Source organism: Cetorhinus maximus, chromosome 22 (assembly GCF_964194155.1).
Source record: "Cetorhinus maximus chromosome 22, sCetMax3.hap1.1, whole genome shotgun sequence".
NCBI classification, from domain to species: Eukaryota; Metazoa; Chordata; class Chondrichthyes; order Lamniformes; family Cetorhinidae; genus Cetorhinus; species Cetorhinus maximus.
In genome coordinates, this window is record NC_135900.1 from 15,918,750 (window position 1) to 15,941,416 (window position 22,667).

The 22,667-nt window shown below is 38.1% G+C and overlaps 1 protein-coding gene across 2 annotated transcripts in view; it reads left to right on the top strand.

Annotated features, from left to right (window-relative positions):
- Positions 1–22,667, top strand: part of rpap3 (RNA polymerase II associated protein 3) — a 57,027-nt gene that overhangs the window by 27,194 nt on the left and 7,166 nt on the right. Inside the window, exons 11-14 of one of the 2 annotated variants that reach the window (XM_078567846.1) lie at positions 428–532; positions 8,976–9,199; positions 17,238–17,436; positions 20,568–20,665. In XM_078567846.1, the coding sequence (XP_078423972.1) occupies positions 428–532; positions 8,976–9,199; positions 17,238–17,436; positions 20,568–20,665 (626 nt within the window). The remainder of the gene's footprint in view (positions 1–427; positions 533–8,975; positions 9,200–17,237; positions 17,437–20,567; positions 20,666–22,667) is intronic. The other variant, XR_013580184.1, reaches the window with a different exon arrangement.

Here is a 22,667-nt window from a genome sequence, read left to right on the forward strand (position 1 = left end):
GTAAAGGAAAGATTGTTATTTGAGCATAGTGGGCTAATTCACTTTGAATTCCCAAGTTGGCAGATTGGGAGGTTGATGTATATTGGTCAAGCCTTTAGTTATAATGGTGAAAATGATTTTTTGTTTATGGAATCGTACAGGAGCATACAAGGTAGGTTGGTTGAAACAAAATTACAAAAAGATAAATATAGTTCTGTGTATGGCAGAAGACGCAGAATTGTGCAACAGCCTCGTGGGAACAGTATTGGGCTGGCAACACGGAAGTTTGAATTCAGATCCCAGCAGAGCACATTGAGAAGTTGAATTCGACGAATCTGATAAATAGTGGGCTTGCACCAGAAAATACGGCCATGAAAATTCAGGATTGTTGTAAAAAGCCAACTGATTGACAAGGTGAATTTAACATATTTATCTTCTCATGTTCAAGGAATTGGCTTTGCCAGAGGCCACCACACAGCAGAAATCTTCAGAAAGCAAAGAAGGTCAGAGACTAATCAAACCAATCCATAAACCACCACATCAAAGATCTACTGTGAGTCTTGAACCATCCAAGTTTAGTTTTAAAGGTGTCCACCCTTATTAGCTGTTGTACACATGTCTGCATGTACATGGACCAAATTTGGTGTCTCCTGAACTTGATCGTAAATTAATTTAAACTTTTATTTATTTTCAGTTTTGTAAACAGGGAGTATAAAGCATCCACGCACAGCTTGCAGAGCAAATTAAAGTAAAATTGCTGAGAATTATACAAAGCGAACCAATATTGAAATAGCCCATCAAAAATTTATTTTTAAAGTTGCCCCTCATGTTGCACCCTTTTTCCAGACAGTTTTCTTTTATTCTTGAAATACAAGACTAGGTTTTTGTTTTATGCAAGCAGAAAAATGTTGAGATGTATAAACTATTTTGACTGATGCAATGCAAGTTAGAAATAGAAAAAACTTACAGGCCAGGATTTTTCAGTTGGTGTGCGGGGGCTAGCCTGACACACCAGCGCGTAAAATGATACGTCCTGACGTCATTGCGTTGTCTCGCGATGTTTGACGGGCGTGCGCCGGAGTCGGCTGCGTGCCCGCCGATAACTGATAGGCCTATTAAGGCCATTAACAAATTAAGTAGTGTCATTGTTTACGCTGTCCATCCAACCTTAAGGCTGGCGGGCAGGTGAAAAGGTCAAGTGGCTTTCATGTTTTTTAGGAAACCTCATTCACGGGCGGGTCGAGGGTACCTAAAGCTTTTATGAATTAAATTTTAAAAGATTTCTGAAATATAAAAACATGTCCCATCTCAAGTGACACAGTCACATGAGGGGACATGGTTAATTAAATTTTCAATGCATTTATTTATTTCAAAAGCGCTTCAATCTTCTTGAGGCAGTTCCGTGCCTTGGAGATTGAAGTGATTGATTCGCATGTACGCGAAAGAGCGCTGGCCCTGACCCTCCCTCTCCTCTCTCCCACAACCGCCTGCACAAGTAGCGCTGAGCGCTACTGCTCGCGTCTTATGCTGGGCGGGCCTTAATTGCCCTGCCCACGCAAAATGGCGGCATGGAGCCAATCACGTTTGGCTCCGTGACCGCTCCCACCAAGCCCGCCAGACGCAGGAAAAATTCAGGCCACAAAGCAGTTGTATTTAATTAATTTCCAGTAGGCTTTTGAATGCTAATTAAAGTATGTGTTTCTTCCTCCCCGCTATCCCAAAATAAACAGCTAATTTTCGTTCTTTAACCCAAGGCTCACCATTGCAATTGTTTGTGTTGCTTGTGTTATGAAAAGCATATATAGGCTGTTCTTTTAATTGCCTGATCACATGAGGCAGCAAAATTAGAATTGTGCACATTCTTGAAAATGCTGATTCAACTGTAAACTGCAGGTGTCCATTAATGGCACAGTTTTAGGAGATGGGACTGCTCGCTTCGAAAAAGTTTAAGTTTTACATAATTTTTTTTCCAACTTCATGGTTGATTTTGTCCTAATAACTTGTTAGTTTAAGAATCTACAATAGTTGGGTTTTTCTGCATTCAATAGACTACCATACCCAAACCCATCTCAACAATTAGCTTCCTTCAGGGAGATATTTTTCCCATTCAGGTTCACTCCCCCATGTCCACAAAAGCTACCTTAATGTCCATTCCTCTTCAAAGACACTCCACCATTTCACAACTAAGCTCTCTCCCTCCAACCCTCACAGCTCTGTTCCCAAAGATGCACACTTTTCCCTCACCTCTCTTCTCTTCCCCTCACATTTATCTCCGCTCTTTTTCTCCTTTCTGCTGTTAGTTTACTGGGATACTTTCCCTCAAGTTTAATCACTCTGTCACCACAAAGTTCACAGGCACTTTACCTTCTTAGTGACCTGCTGTTGTTTATGGGCACAGCACCTTCTGATACTGCACCTTTTCAGATTGGGCACTCTGCTGCAAGTAAGAATTTCTGATTTATCATAAGACCAGAAATTCCCATTTGGAATACAGAATTTAGTTCCAGCATGGAGCAACAGTGTCCAATGTGAGTTGCAGCCAGAGACAACAGCTGGTTCATGGAGCCCAGTGATTTCACAACTGTGTCCTCTGGGGCTAGCAGATTCACTGCTATATAAAAAAGATCTTCCACAGTGATTTGCTTCTGTGTAAAAAATCAGTTTATTTGTGTATACTGTCTGTGCTGCTAGGTAACACAAACATTTGTAGAACAACTTTTTCATTGAAGTAATTGGTATTGCACTGATCTTTTGTGGTGAAATGCCAGAAGCGTCTTTCATCTTTCAATGTGGCCCCTTTCAATATTAAAGTCAAAAACCATTCATCTTCATTACTCCAGATAAAGTGGATTCAGTCAAATTAATATTTTGCATTTTTAGTCCTGATTTTTAAATGCTAATGCTTACATTTTAAATTACCTTGGTAACCCTGTTCACTGCTTTGGCATCACTAGAAGTTAACATGTCAACACTGATATTTCTCTCCAACTGCATTTTGGGTGACCTCACACAGTAATGGCACTCTGCTTCACATTTTTGTGTCATAATTTTGGCTGCATTTGCTGCCAATGCCGCACGTGCACCGTTCTAGAGTTTCTCTACCATGTTTACTGTTTTACAGACTCAACATTTCCAATTCTATTCCATTTCTATGAAATCTGCAGAGATTACAACAGACAAGAGAGGTTAAATATAGGACTTTTTAATCACCCACTGGCACTGTCCGAATGTGAGATTAGTACTGTTTGTCTCTGATACAAGACTACAATATTTGCTGGAACCGATACTTTGTCTGACTGCCTGCGTCTCACAGCCCTAATTCACACTGTCTCTCACTCTGCCCTCTTTTTCTCCCTTGTACTGCATAACAAAGTGGGATATGTTATTGAAGGGCCAGAGCAATATTTGTTTTCATATCAATAAACGTATTTGCATTTAAAGTCTTTTGGGCAGGCTGGGTGCAGCAGAGTGACGTCTACGCGGACCAGTGTGCATGTGCAGATGGCCATTTTGCATTGGCAGGAGACACAATGCTTAAATTTATAGTCGAATCATCTTGTATCCAAGTTGCAACAAATGAAGCTGCTTATTGCAAAAACCCGTAGAGCTTGTCTTTTGTTAAAACTAATGTGGAAAGTTTACACTGCTGCTGGAAACTGCAGTTTTATTGTAGATGTCCTTGCAGATGTAGAGACTGTTCTAGACTTTGTAATTCTCTTGTCTTCATTGTAATACTGCTGTTATAGCATTTGCAATGGTAGGAAAGACTTGAAATGGTTTTTTTCTTTCAAACTTTGTGATTATAGAAATTCAGCTGACATTTACAAAGGCCAAGCAGCAGCAGGTGAATTGAACCTTGCGAATCTGAATCACATTACTGCTGAGGAGTTGGTTGTATCTATAGGCTAGGGTTTCCAATCTAGAATACTGTTGTTCGTTGAAAAACATATAAACGGACAGCTGGTAAGGACAGGGTTGTGCTTGATTTGCCTACATTGATTGATTAATTGAACAACTGATAAATGCTACCCAGATCCTCCTGGAGAATAATTACCTGAGTGATATACTCCAAGGTGATTGGCGCTTGTGAAATCAAAATCTAGTACGAGGGATGAATTGGGAAAACAGAAGAAATGAGGATTTTAAAAGTTTCATTAGAGGAACTTAAAATGACATACGTTGCATTTAAACGTGAATCAACCGCGACTCAAACTGAGGCAAATCTGTTCGGAGGTTTTATTTTCCCATTATTTAGTGAAAAATAGAATTGGTGTTACAAAATGGTGTTTTGTGAATTCTAAATACCTTGTAGACGGCATTAATAAGTTTTGACTTTCCTCAGCAAACATGGATTAAGCAAACTCTCAATAAGGGAGTTGAACCCAGGCCACCTACGTTTGAAAACTGAAAAGCTAACACACATAAATGCATTAGAGAGGGTGCTGAGAAGAACACCAAGATTAGTCCCAATTGTAAGGGATCTAGGCTTTAAGAAAAAATTGAAAGAAGCTTTAACGTTGCATTCCAGAAGATAGTGATTGAGTCTGACTTTGCAGCGATGCACCGTGCACTGAATTGTATACATAATGGAAACCTAAAATATTATTTCAAGTTAAGCAGTGAAATTAGGATAAGATGGCAAATTTAAATTGGTGGAAGAAAATTTAGAAACAATGACTACTAGATTTATGGTAAATCTGCGAAGCTGTGAAGCGGAGACATAAGACTGGTGATGTTTAACAAGAGAGTTGATACTAGATGGATGACCTTTGTCGGCAGTGATCTTTTCTTGTTGAATTTTCTAATGTTTGTGTGTACACACTGTTCTAATACTAATGTTAGCACACTCTCTTCTAATGCTGTTGTGAATTGGAAATCTGTACAATGGGCACTGGTTGTTGGAATTATTGATAGGACTATTAGTCAATTGCAGTTAACTTCTGGTAGTCCCACATTCATTTTGAGGAGCTTCCTTTTTTTCAATGCATTACATATTAATTTACATTAGGGGCAACTGACCTAATCTCATGGTGCAGACAGTCACGTTCTTTGTTGACAACAGCTTGATGCCTTTGCAGCTTTTAGCAGAAGAGGGAGGTAGAAACAAAACGTTGGTCATTGAATATCAGTAAAATGGAGGCAAAGGTCTTGGCGCCTGCCCTTGAGTATTCCAAGAAACATTCATCATCTTTCTTATTTTCTTTTTCTGCTCTATCAGCTTAATAGTAATGATTAACCCCTTTTAGAGGACCTATCAATTAAATATGCAATTAAAACCAACAATAAGGTGTAAGCCTTAGCTAAGTGGTACAGCACTCTCCTCTGAGTCAAAAGGCTGTGGGCTCAAGTCTCTTTCTAAAGAATACAGTATTGAAGGAATGATCCGGTTTTATTGTGACGTTAAAAAAGCCATATCTGCCATCTCGGGTGACATAAAATAAATTAACGACATTATTTGGGGGTAAAAAACTTAGCAAGTTCTCATGGATGTTCTGGCTGACATTTATCCCTCAGCCAACATGCTAAAACTAATAATCTCATTTGCACAAATTGGCATTTCCTACAAATCAACAGTGGCTATACTTCAAAAGTATTTAATTGGCTGTAAAGCACTATGGACTGTTTTAGGCCGTGAAAGGCATTATAGAAATTCAAATATCTGTTTCCTCCTTTCTTCCCTTCCTGCCTTCCTTCCCTGGGATTAAAATTTTTAATCACAAAATAAATTGATTCATTTTTAAAATCACAATCCTCGTAGAAATTTTTGTAGTACAAAAGCACAACTAATTGAACATTAAAAATAGGCTCATAATTAGCCCTTCATATTTAATTATTCTTGTGTGCGCTAAATACCAAGGAAGTCTTTCATTTTCAGCCTGTGGTCCTTTTCAGTGCCAAAAGCTACAGCAATAATTTATTTTGGATCCAATTTTCTGTGCTAGAAATGGATATGTTTTAACTTAGTTTCTGTCAGTAAGCTCATTTTTGGTGCATTGCAAATCTCTTCACATTTAGTTAATTGAAAGTCCCATGTACTGAGGGAAAGGGTCATACAGTAATCATGGGCCATTTTAGTTATCTTATAGACTGGGCAAACTGAATTTACAGTAGCAGTGTGGAGGATGAGTTCTTGGAATGTATGTGCTAGTTTTCTAGATCGATACATTGAGGAGCTAACTATGGAACAGGCTATTTTGGAGCTAGCACAATATTGTGCAATAAGAAAAAGCTTGCTTAATAACCTTGTAGTAAAGGGAGTTCTAGGGAAGAGTGACCATAGAACCAAAGAATTTTATATTGAATTTGAAAATGATCTTAAAGTCCAAAACTAGGGTCTTAATTCTAAACAAAGCAAACTACATAGGTACGAGGGGCAAGTTGAGTAAGGTAGATTGAGAAACTACATTAAAAGTTATGACGGTAGACAAGTAATACTTAGCATTTAACAATTAACTCAATTTGCAACAAATATACATTCCTTTAAGATACACAGTCCCTACAGAAAAAAAAGCAGTTCAACTATGGCTAACAAGAGGAGTTAAAGATAGTATTAGTTTAAAGGAAGAGGCTTAAAATTTTGTCAAAAAGTAGTAAGTCTGAGGATTGGGAGGATGTTAGAATTCAGCGAAAGCAGACCAAGAAATCGATAAGGAAAGAGAAGAAAATGAGTAGATCAGCAAGGGACACATATATTTACAATCTGTTTTTATAGGTATGTAAATAGAAAGGGATTAGTGATCATAACAAATTGATCCAATCGAGGCAGAGGCAGATGAAATTATAATAGGGAATATGGAAATGGCAGAGACATTAAAAAGAATACTTACAGTAAGGCTCAGAAAACATTCCAAACGTAATGGGGAACCAAGGGTATAGCAGGAATGAGGAACTTAAATCAGTATAAGAAATGGTGTTGGAGAAATTAATGATTTAAGTGGTGAAAAAGCCCCTCAACTTGATGACTTGTAACCTAGGGTTTTAAAGGAGGTAGCTGCAGAGATGGCGCATGCATTGTTTTTGATCTGCCTGAAATTTTAGATTCTGGAACAGTTCCCAAGCATTGGAAGGTAGCAAATGTAACCTGACAATATAAGAAAGGATGTAGAGGGCAAACGGAGTGATTGCTCATGGGATTGGGCAACCTGGAAATTCCCATGCAAGGCCGAGCAGAAGCCGGCCCTTCTAAGTTATCACTCATACGCGGCACTGCAAAAACTTTGAAAGGCCCACACACTGAAATTAAAAAGCTATGTACTGCAAAACGATTAGAAGGAATGCTGACTGAGGTAATATATTAGCATGGATTGAAGATTGGTTAATGGACAGAATAGGAATAAACAGGATATTTCAGGTTGGCAGGCTGTAGCTAGCAAGGTACTTGAAGGACTAGTACTTGGGCCTCAGCTGTTTACAGTTTTTATTAATGACTTAGATAAGAGGTATTAATAACTTAGATAAGGGGATTGAGTGTAACGTATCCAAATTTGCTGATTTTATAAATTTAGATGGAAAAGTAAATATTGAGGATGCAACGAGGCTGCACGGAGGTGCTGATAGGCTGGGTGAGGGAGGGCAAGAACATAGCAGATAGAATACAATGTGGGAAGTGGGAAGTTTACTGCTTTGGTTGGAAAATTTTTAAAATAAAATAAGAGACTGGGAAATGTTTACATTCGAAGGCACCAGCTTGTCCTTGAACGCAGGTGCAGCAAGCAATTAGGTAAATTGTATGTTACGTTCTGGTACAAAGGGATTGAAGGAAAAGATGAAGTCTTCCTCCAAATATACAGGGCATTGGTAAGGCCATATCTGGAGTACTGTGTGTACAACCTTTGTCTCCTTAACTAAAGAAGTGGTGAGGGGATTATCGTATGAGGAGAGATTGAGTAGACTAGGCCTATATTCCCTGGAGTTTAGAAGAATGAATGGTGATCTAATTGAAACATTTAAAATTCTTAATAGGCTTAGCAGGGTAGATGCTGAAAAAATGTTTCCCCAGGCTGGGAAATCTAGAATACGTGGTCACAGTTTCAGAAGAGATTGGACAGTTAGAACTTAGGTGAGGAGAAATACCTTCCTTCAAAGGGTTATGGAATTCTCTATCCCAGAGAGATGTGAATGCTCAATGAATGTATTCAAGACAGAGGTCAATAGATTTTTGGGTACTAAGGGAATTGAGGAATATAGGGATAGTGCAAGAAGGTGGTGTTGCGGTGAAAGAAAGGCCATGATCTTATTGAATGATGGAACAGGATTGAAGGGCCAGATGGCCTACCCTAGCTCCTATTTCTTATCACTTATGTTCTTGCGTGTATCTTTGCTAAACCTGATCATGTAATATTTTACAACTTGCAACTCATTTGTCCCAAAACTATGGCAGTTCACTCTGCTGCCCAGAGCCTGTTCTGCAAAGAGATGTATTTATAGATCGACCAATAAAAAATACTCTGTCATCCGATGGTAAAACATATTTGTTTCATTCAAATATCATTATTAAAATATTGCTGAGGAAGGAAATTGATGTGAGAAGCTTTTATGTGTGAATTAGTAATGTGTACTGTACTGATTTAATATTTTCAATTAAAATGCTTTCAATACTTTAGAACATGTCTGGAGGTGGCTTTTGAAACACTAAAACAATTTGTCCTGGGAGCTTAAAGGAGATACACAGTGTATCACTAGAAGCTTGAACTACCAGCTTAAACCAGAGATGTATAAATTAGAATTCCATGAAGATGTAATAGAGTTAGTGATTGAAATTAATTGAGATGACTTTTCTGCAATAATGGATTTTTACAACGAGGATAACAAGGAGTTGGATATTTTTGCCAAAAATTTAAACATCTTGTATCATTGCACTATGAAAAAATCTTTCCTCTTGTAATTGTAGGGAAAATGATTTTCATTGTATGTTCAGGTTGAATTCTTAGTTGACCAAATTTCATCATCATACCATACATTTAATTTGTCTTTTTTTTTTGTATGTTCTTTTCAAGAAACCCCTCGTAAGAATTGCTATTGAAGAAGTTGGAGATACAGTGACTAATATTAAGACAGAGGCAGCTGCAGTCAGTTTCCCTTTTGATCTTGCGGCGAAGCAGCCATCTGTGTTACCACCTGTAGAAGAGGCCAGCAAGATTCAGGAAAAAATCACCCATTGTGACTCCTCTGTGCCAGCTGCTGAAGCGCCTAGTGCCAAAATACTTAAAGTTGAAGAGAGGTATGTTGATAACTCCGTAAAAAAAACTACCGTACAGTTTATATTTTTTGAAGTCTTTATATTAAAGACAGCAGCTTTTGGTGATGTGAAGTTCAATAGGTATTGGTCTACCTTTCACCCCAGTTTCTCATTCAAATGGCCATTCTTCATGTTTGTCAAGAGCCATCGAGAGAGGGTGTTACGAAGGCATTTGCTTGTAATAGCTGTCATAGCTGAACCGGACTTTACTTACCTGATTCCATTTGTGCTTTCCCAGCAGAAGTAATAGTGTGACAACTCTAGTAGTCTTTTATCCTGCCTACCTACTCCCTTTTCATCTTGGAAATCCTGATCTTGCATAGTAATGCATCCATTGCAACTAGACTACAGCCCTGGTAGAGATCACCTAAAGGACTGGAGGCTATACTTTTATTCTGTATAGTTCAGTGTACACTTAACCACTCATTTCTAAGAAATAATGTAGGTTCTTTTTTTTTTAAAGCAAATCTGTGCAGGATTCCTTCTAACAGTGTGCTTATTGCAATAACATGCAAGTGGCTCAGTGGCAATGCCTCTTCCCTCAGTCAGAAACTTCTGAGTGGCTCAAGTTCCACTGAAGATACTTGAACACATAAACTGGTTTGGCACTTGTAGTGAAAATGTTTAATGTCTGTGCTACTTTATCAAGGCGCAATTTATTTTTTTGCCTCTTGAACATTGGAAGAATGGCTAATCTAATCAAAAGCATTCCTTGTAGGGAATTCAGTTTCCCTGTAAAGGCACATTGATAGAATTTCCAGCTCAACTTCCTATATGGTTTTAGATTTTGCTATCATTTTAATATGCAGCTAAGTAACATTGAATGAAATATATATTTTTAATTGGAAAATATGCATATTTAAGTACAATATTGTAAGTTGTTGATTTAAGCAAAGGACAATTGATAGGACAATGAATGTAAATACTATGGTGCATAGTTGCATATTGTCGTAAATAATGCTGCCATACAATTTTCAGTAGAGTTTGTTTTTGATTCACTGTCGCTCATTCAATTTTTTTCAATACAGCATTGCGTAGTCTGGATGTTTTGGTTTTGAGTAGCTCTCAAAACTGCAATCTATCTAAGGCAAAAACTGATTTTAAAAAAAACTCTTTGCCTGCCTTTTTACTTTCTGATGAAGGATCTCATTTGCAAAATGAAAACTTAACAGATGTTGATATACTTGTATTCCCAGCATTTTCAGTCTTCATAATGTATAAATTGCTTTGTTATTTATATTTCATTCTGTTGGGATATCTCTAGAGAATATGGAATAACAAAACTTTTTGAACCAATGTGGTTTAAAAGCAAAAGATACATGTTTATATAATGTCATTGGAAAGAAGGATTTTGCATGTACACTAGTCTCTAAGAAACTCTTTTCCTGTCTTTCAGTTTCCCACATCTCTTAGCTGGTGCATGTTCTGTAACTAACCATTGGGAACTATATGCACGTATTCCTAGTGACTCCCTATCCCAAGCACATTCTTGCCTGTGGGAAATTCAGAATCTCGCAAGGTAGCAAAGTGAGCAAAGGTAATAGTGAGTTAGGGAATTACAGAAACAGGAGTAGACTATTTAACCCCTTGAACCTGTTTTGACATTCAATAAGAACAGGCTGATCTGTGACCTAACTCCATATATATATATATATATATATATATAATATAATATAATTGAGGATGAGACTTGAGTACCATACAGTGTTACTACCCACCGGGGATAGTGTGTAATATCAAGCCCCACTATTCCCCAAGCCGCAACAAGTGTGAAAAGTTTGATCAAACCACCAGATTGCCCCAATTCTACCTAATTGTTTAATTTAGATTAACAGAATACGAGCACCAGGTTTGTAAACTTGATAAGTTATAAACTGTTTATTCAACAAATTGTCTTTAACTAGTGGCAGAAGAAAGAAATATGAACTGCTAACTTCTAACACTATAACTTAAATTCTACCCCCTTAAATCTCTGCGTGCACATACACACACACACACACGGCATATAAGATGCACAAACATGGATTTTAAGGGTGGGATAAAACAGTTCAATAGATAGGATTCAATGGATTGATTTTGATCGATGTCTTCCAAATTCCTTTCAGTTCTTATTGATGACACAAGGTGGCCTAGCACTTTGTCTGTAGTTCATTGGTTGAGCACTTGCCTTTCAATTTCTCTAACAGTAGTTTTCCCCTTTGCCTTTCGACAGGGGATTTCGAAGAGAGAGAGCAGGCTATAGAGATATGAGGAGAAAAACCAGTTAGCTATTATTGCGCAATTACTGGAATCTTCCACACAGGAGAAAGAGGTTTTAGGTCTTGTTCCTTTCAGGCTAGGAGCCATTCTGCTGCACTTGCACAAAACATGGTCACCTGGTCAGGAGCCAATTAAAGTGCTGTTGTCAGACAGCTCCCTTGGCCTGGGACTTCTTTCTGGCACCATCCTCTCTTTCATGGCCCACTCTGTTCCCGGACTGCAACATTATATATATTTCTCATCCTGTTCCAGTGGACATGTTTTTCAGCTACAGCCATTGTAATTTTGCTACAGTCCAACAGAAAACAAAAAGACATGTTCTTTACAACAGTCTGACAGAAATAAAAATATATACTCCTTACAACTGAGATAACGCTGCATTGGTGGAGGTGCCATCTTTCAGATGAGACACCATTAAAACAAAGGCCCAAATGCCTTTTCCAGTGATTCAGATGGATGTTGCAGAAACCATGGCTGTATATAGAGGAGTAGTAAGTTCCCTCACTCATCTCGCCAACATTTCTCTCGTCGACCACCATCTGCAAAAGCACACTAATTAGTTATTCATCTTATTTGCTGTTTGCGAAATCTTGTAGGTAATGTGGCTGCTGTATTTGCTTGTTAAAAAAAGTCAATGTGAGAGAGTTCGGAATGTTTTGAGAATGTGATAAGGTAGAATATGAACAAGTTTTGTTTCTTAATGAGTTATTAAAAAAGGGAAAAGATAAAACAATTAATTCCATGTTTTAGGATTTGATCCATCTTTCAAATCTCTGCAACTGCTGTTGAGAACCAAATATCTTAATTTTTATCTGTTTCCATACTAGCGCACTCAATCAGAATTTTTGCGTATTTTACCTTGGTAGCGAGAACTGTGTACCCTGATTAGCAGGTACATTTTTTATTAATTATAAGACAACACTTTTTTTTTGAAACAAAGCTATATAATCTATTATCAGGCTCTATTTTTAGCTTTCTTGTGTTATGACACAGCTGATGGTAAACGCTGAACTTTTCAAACCCCAGAGGGAAACTTGAAATAACTGTCACAATTGATTTTCAATTTGTATAAGAAAAATTATTTTAAATATATGCATTGATCTGCAAATTACTAGTATGATAATTCTAAATCCTCTGATCAATCTAACTCCAAGTTACACTTTCATTAAAGCAACAATAAAGCACATAGATTTTAAAAGAAACATGATACCCTGAACAAGTCGAATTCAAAGTGAGTTTTCTTACTTCAGCCCTTTGAAGACAGCAGCTTGAGGCGTAAATGCCGAAGGCTTTTTCACACTTTTAAGATCTTAAAAATACCTTCCCTTACAAAACAGCCTTCTCTTCTTTATACATATCTTCCTCTTTAAATGCAAGTACCCATTGTTTCACAATGTCTTTGGACTTTATCTCCCTGATAATAAAAACCTCCTAGCACTAAGTTCTACTGGTAATCTTTGGGAAAAATAAACACACTGTTTCTAAACTTCACCTGGCTAGGTGACACATTTCACCCCCCCCCCCCTTTGAAAACAATCTGATCTGGCTTATTTCACACCGCAAATGTTCCCTTGATTACCTATGTTTCTAAACTTCCCCATGTTTACCTAATTAACATTTCAAACCTAACCCCTCTTCTTAGATCAAAGCACCCAGACTAATTCAATTAAGTCTCACTCTCCCACTCACACACATGCATCCCACTATTACTTTATTTTACAATAAATTCCAATAACATTATGAGAATGATATCATCTTGATACTTGTTAATGCCCTAGGTACATTTAAGTCTTTCATTTGTTCTTGATTACTGAGCAACGTAATACCAAACAAAAAGCCGAATATCGTAGATGCTGGAAATCAGAAATAAAAACAGAAAATGCTGGAAATACTCAGCAGATCAGGCAACACCTGTGGAGAGATAAACAGAGTTAATGTTTCAGGCCGATCATCAGCGCTATTACCAACTTTTTTTCTGAAAGATTTAGAACCAAAGGACCACACTGTCTTAAAATGGAATTACTTTTGGATTTGCAATGAAATGGCCAGTAATGCATTAAGTTTCCCTGGATTTGATGGTGTTATTTATATAGATTATCTTACCAATCTAATTAAATCCATTTCAACATATCTGTTACTGAAATAGTTTTCTTTTGAAGTTTATGTTGAGGGTAATTGCTTCAGTAACTAAAATTCTATTTTAAACAAATGTGAAGCATATTGTTGCATTCTGTGATCAGAAGCTGTATCTTTTGAGTATTGCATTTAGAGTACCCAGTGGTGGCACTTAAAATTAATGCAGTCTTCCACCTGCACAAGGCTTCTCTTCTTCTAGGAAACTAATATCATGAGGGTTGATTTTTAAAACAATCTACTCGAGTTTTACTTTATTAGTATACACAATCAACTATACTTGAGAGATGTATAGCTTCAAAGGGGATTTAGCTCAGTCTGATTTTTGTTACTTGTTTCAGCTACATTGTATATAATGAATAAAAATAATTCCTTGTACCTCTGCTTACATCTTGTATGCATCACCAAGACTTCAGTAGGGACTTAAATCATCCAGACTGTCATTTCGATTGCAGCACACAAAGCAAAATCTTGACTTGCTGATTACGAAGTGGGTAATCTTCTCATTGCCATTCGCCTTTGCATATATTAACATTACTCTCCCCATATTTACCCTACCCTCTTACATATCTCTTACGAAAAATCAAAAACTTGCCAGGAACCGTATGCCATAAAAATATTTAATGCCTACTTTGAGAAAAAATTGCATCCTCTTCTACCAGAGACTTTCTAAGCCCATCATTTGCTTTACTGCAGATGTCCTGAAGAGATATTAATGCCTATAATGTTATTGGAAATTATTTTTAAACTGGAGTTGTACTGGGGTCTGTGTTTGACTGTGTGTCTTAATTGGATTAAAGCCAGCTAGTCTGGGTGCTTGGATGTATAGTAATTTTGAGATGTTAATTAGATAAATGTAAGGAGGATAGAAAGTAAAGTGTAAATTTGCATTTGTTGAATAATGCATTCGAGAGTGGGAGTAAAATGTTGCACCTAGCTAGAAGATGCAAAGCAATGTGTTTTTTTTTTCAGCGTGCTAATAAAATTGGTGGAATGAAAGGATATTATTGTTAGGAGACGTAACGTTATAAGTCTAGTGATATAATGGAAAATTTACATTCAAAGGGAAAGCTAGGTATAAACAGATAGGAGTTTGTGTGTGTGTAGCTCAGGGATTTAAGATCTAACCAACCTGTAAGCCTACAACTGTGTCTGCAAAGGAACCAAATTGCAAGCAACCTCATTTTGAACTCATAAGGCCAAATGTACTTTGCCTGATGTCTGTTTAAAGTCTATGGGTTACAGTTGCCTTGGTTGAGATTTACCTGGGAGTGATTAATTTTGGGATTTGTTTAAAAGTTATTATGATAGTAATTTGTAGACATGTGTATGTGTTTAATTTGTTGTAAATTAATAAATGTTTAATTTAGTTTTATACCAAAAAAAAACCTCGAGGCTAGGTGGTCTTATTCCTGAATTCAGAGCTGCATCTCAGGCATACCAATTTAAAATATGGGTTATGACAGTTGTTTCAAGGTTCCCTCTGGGATTTAAACAACTCAGTCTTCACCAACTGCTGTGTCATAACACAGATGTCTGATTGTTTTTCACCTTCGCACCAACCTGTTGGTGATCTTGAATCCTCCATGCCAATGTGTTAGGATAAAGCAGCTATTTTTAAAATTCATTTTATTCATGGAATGTGGGTGCTGTTGGCAAGGCCAGCATTTATTGCCTGTCCCTAATTTCTCTTGAGAATGTGTTGATGAGCTGCCTTGTTGAACTACTGCAGTCTGTGTGCTGTTAGGGAGGGATATCCCATGATTTTTGTCCAACAGCCATGAAAGACCAGTGTATACTATAAAGTGTATATTTCCAAGTCAGAATGCTGCGTGACTTGGAGAAAACCATGCAGCTTGTGGTATTGCCCTTGTCCTTCTAGGTTTTGGAAGTCCCAGGTTTGGTTGTGCTGTTGAAGAAGCCTTGGCAAGTTGCTGTAGTGCACCTTGTAGATGGTGCACACTGCAGCCATGTTGGGCTGGTGGTGGAGGGAGCAAGTGTTTAAAGCGATTAATTGGTTTCCAATCAAGCATGCTGCTTTGTTCTGGATGGTATCCTGCTCCTTGGGCTTTTTGGAGCTGCACCCATCAAGTAAAGAGTACTCCAACGTACCTTGTAGATGGTGGAAAGACTCTGGGGAGTCAGGAGTTGAGTTTCTCGCCACAGAATATCCTGCCCCTGACCTGAGGTAGCCATAGTAATTATATGGCTGGCCCAATTAAGTTTCCAGTCAATGATGAACCCCAGGATGTTGATTTGGGGGTGGGGGAAGGTAACATTGAGATTGATCATGGTAATTCTACTAAAGGGGAGTGCCGAGGTGCTTAGATTCCCTTGCTGAAGGTTGTTATTTCCTCTCTTTTGCATGGTGCAAATATTACTGGCTACTTATCAGCTCTAGCCTGAATGTTGGTCAGGTCTTTTTGCATGCAGGCACAGAATGCTTCATTATCTGAGGAATTGCAAATGAAACTGAACACTGCAATCATTAGTGAACACCCCCACTTCTGACCTTATGATGGAGGGAAGGACATTGGTGAAACAGCTGAAGATGCTTGGGATTAGGATAGGACTCTGAGGAACCCCTGCAGTGATTGACTGCTCGGGCAACTTTGTCATCATGCCTGTCTAAAGCAAACCAATGATGTCTGGTTCACATCCTAGTGAATGAACTCCTATACATGCTTTCGAATGCCTTCTCCTTCTATATGTTCTGCTTCATTTTTAAGCTTTATCCTCATACTCTTCTCATGTTCCGTACCGGCTTGCTTCTGCAAGTTTGCATGTGTGCTGCCTGCACATAAACTCTTGTCTGTTGCACTTGCAGAATTTCTGCACTTTTAGTAGCAACAGTAGCAGATGAGCAGGAATTTGAAAGTATGAAAAAGATGGCTAAGTGTAATAATCTTTTGGTTTCTTGTCTTTCAAATTTATTTTCTTCTATTTTTTCCCCCTTTTTTTTTTAGTTCTGAATGTATTCTCCTTGTGCTTTCATTGCTGAGTGCGCAGCCAGGAGCCTACCACTGGGCTCTACCAATGCAGCTTTCGGACCAGCGTTAGAAAGCTTTAAATGTCAAGGAGGGTGGCTCCTATTTTTGCTTGCTGCTTTTTCTCCTCTTTTCTACTCGCAATGAGGTTAGGAACTTACTGAGCAGAGACTCATGACATGAATCTGTATGCTACAACTCCATGCTGCATTTGGTTAGATGTTAATGTTAAAATCTGTTTATATGCCATAACTTAGTTGACTAACCAAGCAAGCTTTGGCTTCCAACCTCTCTCCCCTGCATGACTATAGTTGCCAGCGCAAAACCAAACAAATAGTGTAAACCAGTGTGAAACCAACTATTATTTTCTTCCCCTCTTTCCTTGGATCTATTCTATCATTGTCTATTCTATCCTTGTGTCTTTAGCCCCCACCTACGTAGGACTCTGATTGCAACAGGCATTCCTTTAAGGACATCCACGAGTGATTATCATTTTCAATTGTTTTGACATGTTTTCAATTATTTTGAAATATTTTAAGTGTGAAGCTAAATTGAGTGGTATGAAACCTGGTGATATGGGTTTAACAGATTGTTGTGATTTCCAAGCAGTTTTACTCAATAAAACTGTCATTCTGTTTCAGAGGACATCCTGGTGTGTCAGACAAGCAATCAGTTAAAGCTGAAACTCCTGCTGTAGAGAGCTCGGCAGACATGAAAGCTAAAGCACCTCTGTTTTCCCACTCTGTGATTATCCCACACGCTCCCGCCAACTCCTTTCAACTCGAAGCAGATCTCCGCAAACTGAAGAATTATCCAGAGATGTTACATAAATATTTGAAGGTAAATTTAGAAGCATTTAATCCATCAGTTTATTAAACTGGGTTTTGTATACCCATTCCAACTTTAAAATATCTTCCAGCAGTAATTATTTCAAGAAAAGTATCTGTATTTGAAAAATAAAGATCAGTTCCTGAAGAGACTTAAGGGTGAGCTTACCGAAGCACATCAAAATTACAAGAGATTTGTGAACGTGGACAGTAAACGATTGTATTCAATAGGTAACAATTGCACCCAAATTTAGGATTACTACTCCAGTATAATGGGTTTTTTAATTGCAGAGACTTTTCATATGCATTACAAGAAGTGGCTGTTGAAGCTAATTCACCATCCAGTTTAAAAGGAAGTTTGATAAAGACTTGAAGAAAAGAAATAAGTGTAGCAGAAAGGTAGAGGAAAATGGGACTAGGTTGCCGCAGTGTGGAGTTGACAGTAGAACTGAATTGGCTGCCAATCTGGCTAAAATTTTTGATTCTTCAACTTGTCAATTTTATTACGTTCTGTGTGTAAAACTTCAGTTACTGAGCAGCATATTACACTGGTTGATTGTTCCATCACCTTTCACCAATTTAATTAAATGCCTCTGTATATGTTAATTTTTTGTAATACTGGGCGTTAGAGAGTTTCATGTTCAAGTGCATAGGAAACACATAACTAAGGGAGGCTGCTTCCTGGTGTGCATGTTAAGTGGTGCGTCCATAAGAACTAGGAGCAGGAGTAGGCAATTCAGCCCCTTGAGCCTGCCCCGCCATTCAATACTATCATGGCTGATCTCATTTCGGCCTCAACTGCAATTTCCCGACCTCTCCCCATAACCTTTCAACCCGTTACGAATTAAAAATCTGTCTATCTCCTCCTCAAATTTATTCAGCGTCCTGGCATCCACTGCACTCTGAGGTAATGAATTCCACCAATTCACGACCCTTTGAGAAAAGTAAATCCTCCTCATCTCTGATTTAGGCAAAAACTATGGCCTCTCGTTCTACAATGCAACACAATGGGAAACATCCACCCCACATCTACTTTGTCTAACCCCTTTAACATCTTATATACCTCAATTCGATCTCCTCTCATCCTTCTAAACTTTAGTGAGTATAGGCCTAAACTGCTCAATCTCTCCTCATAAGACAAGCCCTGCATCTCTGGAATCAATCTAGTGAACCTCCTCTGAACTACCTCCAATGCAACTACATCCTTCCTCAAGTAAGGGGACCAAAACTGTGCACAGTACTCCAGGTGCGGTCTCACCATGCCTAGTACAGTTGCAACAACACTTCCCTTCCAAAATTCCATTTGCCTTCCTTACCTGCATACTAGCTTTCAGCGATTCATGCACGAGGGCACCCAGATCCCTCTGCACTGAAGCATTCTGAAGTTTCTTTCCATTTAAATAACAAGTCGCCTTTTTATTCTTCTGACCAAAATGGATAACCTCACACTTATCCACGTTAAACTCCATCTGCCAAATTTTGACCCATTCACCTAACCCGTCCATATCCATTCGTAAATTTCTTCTTCTTTCTTCATTGCAGCTTACTTTTCCACCTATTTTGGTGTCATCTGCAAATTTAGCTATAGTACCTTCTATCCCTGAATCCATGTCATTAACATAGATTGTAAATAGTTGGGGCCCAAGGACTGAACCCTGTGGCACCCCACCAGTCACAGCTTGCCATCCAGAAAAAAACCCATTTATCCCAACTCTCTGCTTTCTGTTGGTTAGCCAACCCTCTAACCAAGCTAATTATATTACCCCTAACTCCGTGTGATCTTGTGTTAAAATTTCAGACTGCCGTAAAACTGCCATTGGCAGCAGAGATGAGCACTGACCTGCATAATATGCTTGTGCTCATATATCTTCATTTCAAACTCATTCCAACATTGGGAATTTGTTGCTTTTGGCTTAGTGAGGTTAAAACCTTCATACGATAATGTGGATTAAACTAATGTGGATTAACTAAATGAGGGTTGAGGGACCAAGTTTGGGTAGAGGTAGCAATTCATGTGTAGAATGAAGACAGGAGAGCAAAATAGTTGAGGGTCAGAGAATGGCAGGAAAGGACAGAGAAAAAACACTTCCATCCCTGCTTTGAAAAGCCCTCTGAAGACTTGTCTCTCAAACTGTTCCTTAACTTTCACCTGCCTCACTACTCTAATTCCAGAGTCTTTTCTTTTGTATTTCTTCTTCTTTTGCCAAATGTTTTATTTAGATTTTAAGAAGTAACCTTAATATTGTGTTTGATAATTGTGTGTACTTAATTATTCAATTTAATGATTTTCATTAATTCATTTTGAAAATACACGTTTTAACACTGTTATGAACAAGAATTTTTTGCTTTGACTGGATGGGTTGAAGGAACTAGACCTTGTATCCAAAAGTGAATAACCTGTTTACCTGAATAACTAATCAGGCAGTTTTTCCCCCCTGCTTCACAATTTCTTTCCTCTTCCTGATCCCTTGCAGGATTAGATCTATGGATAATGGTTGCTCTTTTTATCACTATATCCTACTGTGTGATGGGTTTTTGTGCATGGAATTTCAGACACCTCCATTCCCAAAGCAAAATTTTTATGTAAGCCTCGATTGTGAACATTGGCCCGTAGCAGCCAGAGTTGGGCAGTGGGTGGGGACATTAAGATTACTCCTTAAAATCTAAATAAAACATCTGGCAGAAGAGTAGGAAAAACAAAAGAAGACTCTGGAATTAGAGTGGTGAGGCAGGGGAAAGTTAAGGAACAGTTTGAGTGTGCTTGGTCCCAGCACAGCACAGCCCAAACCTTATCTGACATCCACCATATACATTTTCTGGAGTAGTTACTGAATTGCAATCAGAATTAGAGAGTCATAGCTTCCCCCTCCCTAACAAGGGACCTTATATTAGATCTTGGATCACCCAGGTCTATAGGACTAAGCTGCTCATGAGATAAACTTTGGGAACTATCAAGTTAGCAAGTGTTTTCTTTATGGTGTCGATTGGTAAACTTTTATTTCCGTAAGCATGGTTTTAACTTAAACCATAACTTTTAACAGATTCCAGCAGAAGACTTGGTTTTAGAGCTTATGCAAATGTTTATTTTCTATCCAATACAACATTCTGATTTTTTTTTCTTGTTTTTATTGCTCCTGTGAATAGCAAATTGAGCCCTCTTTTTATCCACAACTGTTTCAAAAATCTTTGGAACCTGACATTTTAAATCACATATTAAGAATCCTTCATGGTTCATATATCAGGTAAGCAATATTTAGGTTTTCATGTTTACCAGTGAGAATAGTTTAGTGTCCTTAGACTGTGAATGTGACGATTCACAATCCACATGATATCGAAGCTTAATGAAGGAAGATGTATAATTGGAAAATGCAGTGAATTTTGACTATTTATTTGAATATTGTCTTTTCACTTGATATAGTATTGCCATCACCTGCTCGTAGCGAAAAACCACCTCTGACCAAGCTATTAGGCATCCATCGTAATATCTCCTTCGTTGGCTTGGCATCCATTTTTGTTTGATTGTGCTTATTCTAACATTCCTTGGGGCAATCTTCTATGTTAAAATCACTATATGAATTAAAGTTGTTGTAGCTCATTCTTATGAGTGTGCAGCTTTCCAAACCTTTCCTGATGTGAGGCAATATGAATCATTGCGCTTACTCTGCACTAACCAGAGTTAGTTCTTTCAGAGCCTATATTTATCATCTGTCATTGGCATTTCATTGCCCAAAATGTGAAACATCATATTTCTAAATTTGTTACAAAGCAGCTTTTTATGGAAATTAATATAGAAGCAGCTTTGTAATTTGTGAGTTGGGCCTCAATGGGTTTCCCGTGCTCTGGTACCAAAAAGTGTAGTGTCACCCTAGGAGATAGTCTTATAACACTCCTGTTTCACACCTGGTTTTAAAAGTTCCCAGGCAGCTCCTTGCCTCCAGCACTTCATGTTTTAAAATTAGCCGCATGGTGACTTTACTGTGAGCTGATTCTTGTCCAACTGGTTCAAAATGTGATGGAATAATCCAGTTTAGTCGCACTATAAATAGCATTTGTTTGGTAAAGTAATATTCAACAGACTTAAATGGCACAGTTTAAAAATACATTTACCGGATGTAAATGTTAATTGGAACAGCATTAAAGTTGCAAAGATTTTGTAGCAGAAGCAGACGTGGATGCTTCACCATCCTTTCGTACATTAATTTTGTTTGTACTTTCAAAGCTGATAATATAAACACTTCAATGATGACATCAAAAATTTCTGTAGAAAATGGATGCATAGTTTAATGTTGCAGCAACTAAATCAAAGAAAGCACTTTCAAGAACCAACTTAACCATTTGTTCCGAGTTGGTAGCTGGTTTCTTGAACTTCACTGTAGATCCTTGGTCAGTTTCTGAGTGTGCATTCCATCTATTGGAATTCTTGTCACTGAATAATCAGGTGGTATAAAAAGCCAACACTAAATGGGCATACCCTTATTTTTAACACTACAGTCTTGTGCGATTTTGTCAGTTGGTTGGTAATTCGATGTTATTGATCAGATCACCCGTGTTTTATTCCAGCTAAGTTGGGAGTCAGTGGTTTTATGACCGTAGAAATTTATCAGCCAAGCACAATGGGGAAAATGTCCTATTTATGCCTGTTATGGGCAAAACTTTAATATACATTTGTAAAGATTTTTTGGAGAGTTTCAGTGGCAAAAAGAAATTTTAAATGCATGACCAGAAAGGGCATCTTCAGTGCTTTGGTGTTTTGGAAGATTTATTTTTTTTAGAACTAAATTTAAGGCCGAGTTGGATTTTTTTCAATAAAGCTGAGCCACAGTGACTGTAGAAAATGACCAATGTTTCAGCCAGGCAGTGAAGGGCTGAAATCAAAATGTGATTTTCAAAATCTTTTCAAATCTTTAATTATGTTTGTGATATGACTCTCCTAATCATACATAAGTTACATGTACATTTTTTACAGCACTTGTTCCATTTATCAATTAGTTTAAACTAAACCGTGGATTATTTCTTCTATTTGGTACCAAGATACTCCATGGGGAGAATTTTCTCCCCGTTGGGCTGAGCGGGAGCGGGCACACAGCCAATTGCCACCTGTGATTGGCTGCGCGCCACCATTTCATGTGGGCAGGCCAATTAAGGCCCGCCTAGCGTGGCGTGCACCCGGAACTGTTGTGCACTCCCTGTGCGCGCGAAAGAGCACAGAAATCTCCGAGGTGTAGAGCTGCCTCCAGGAGATTA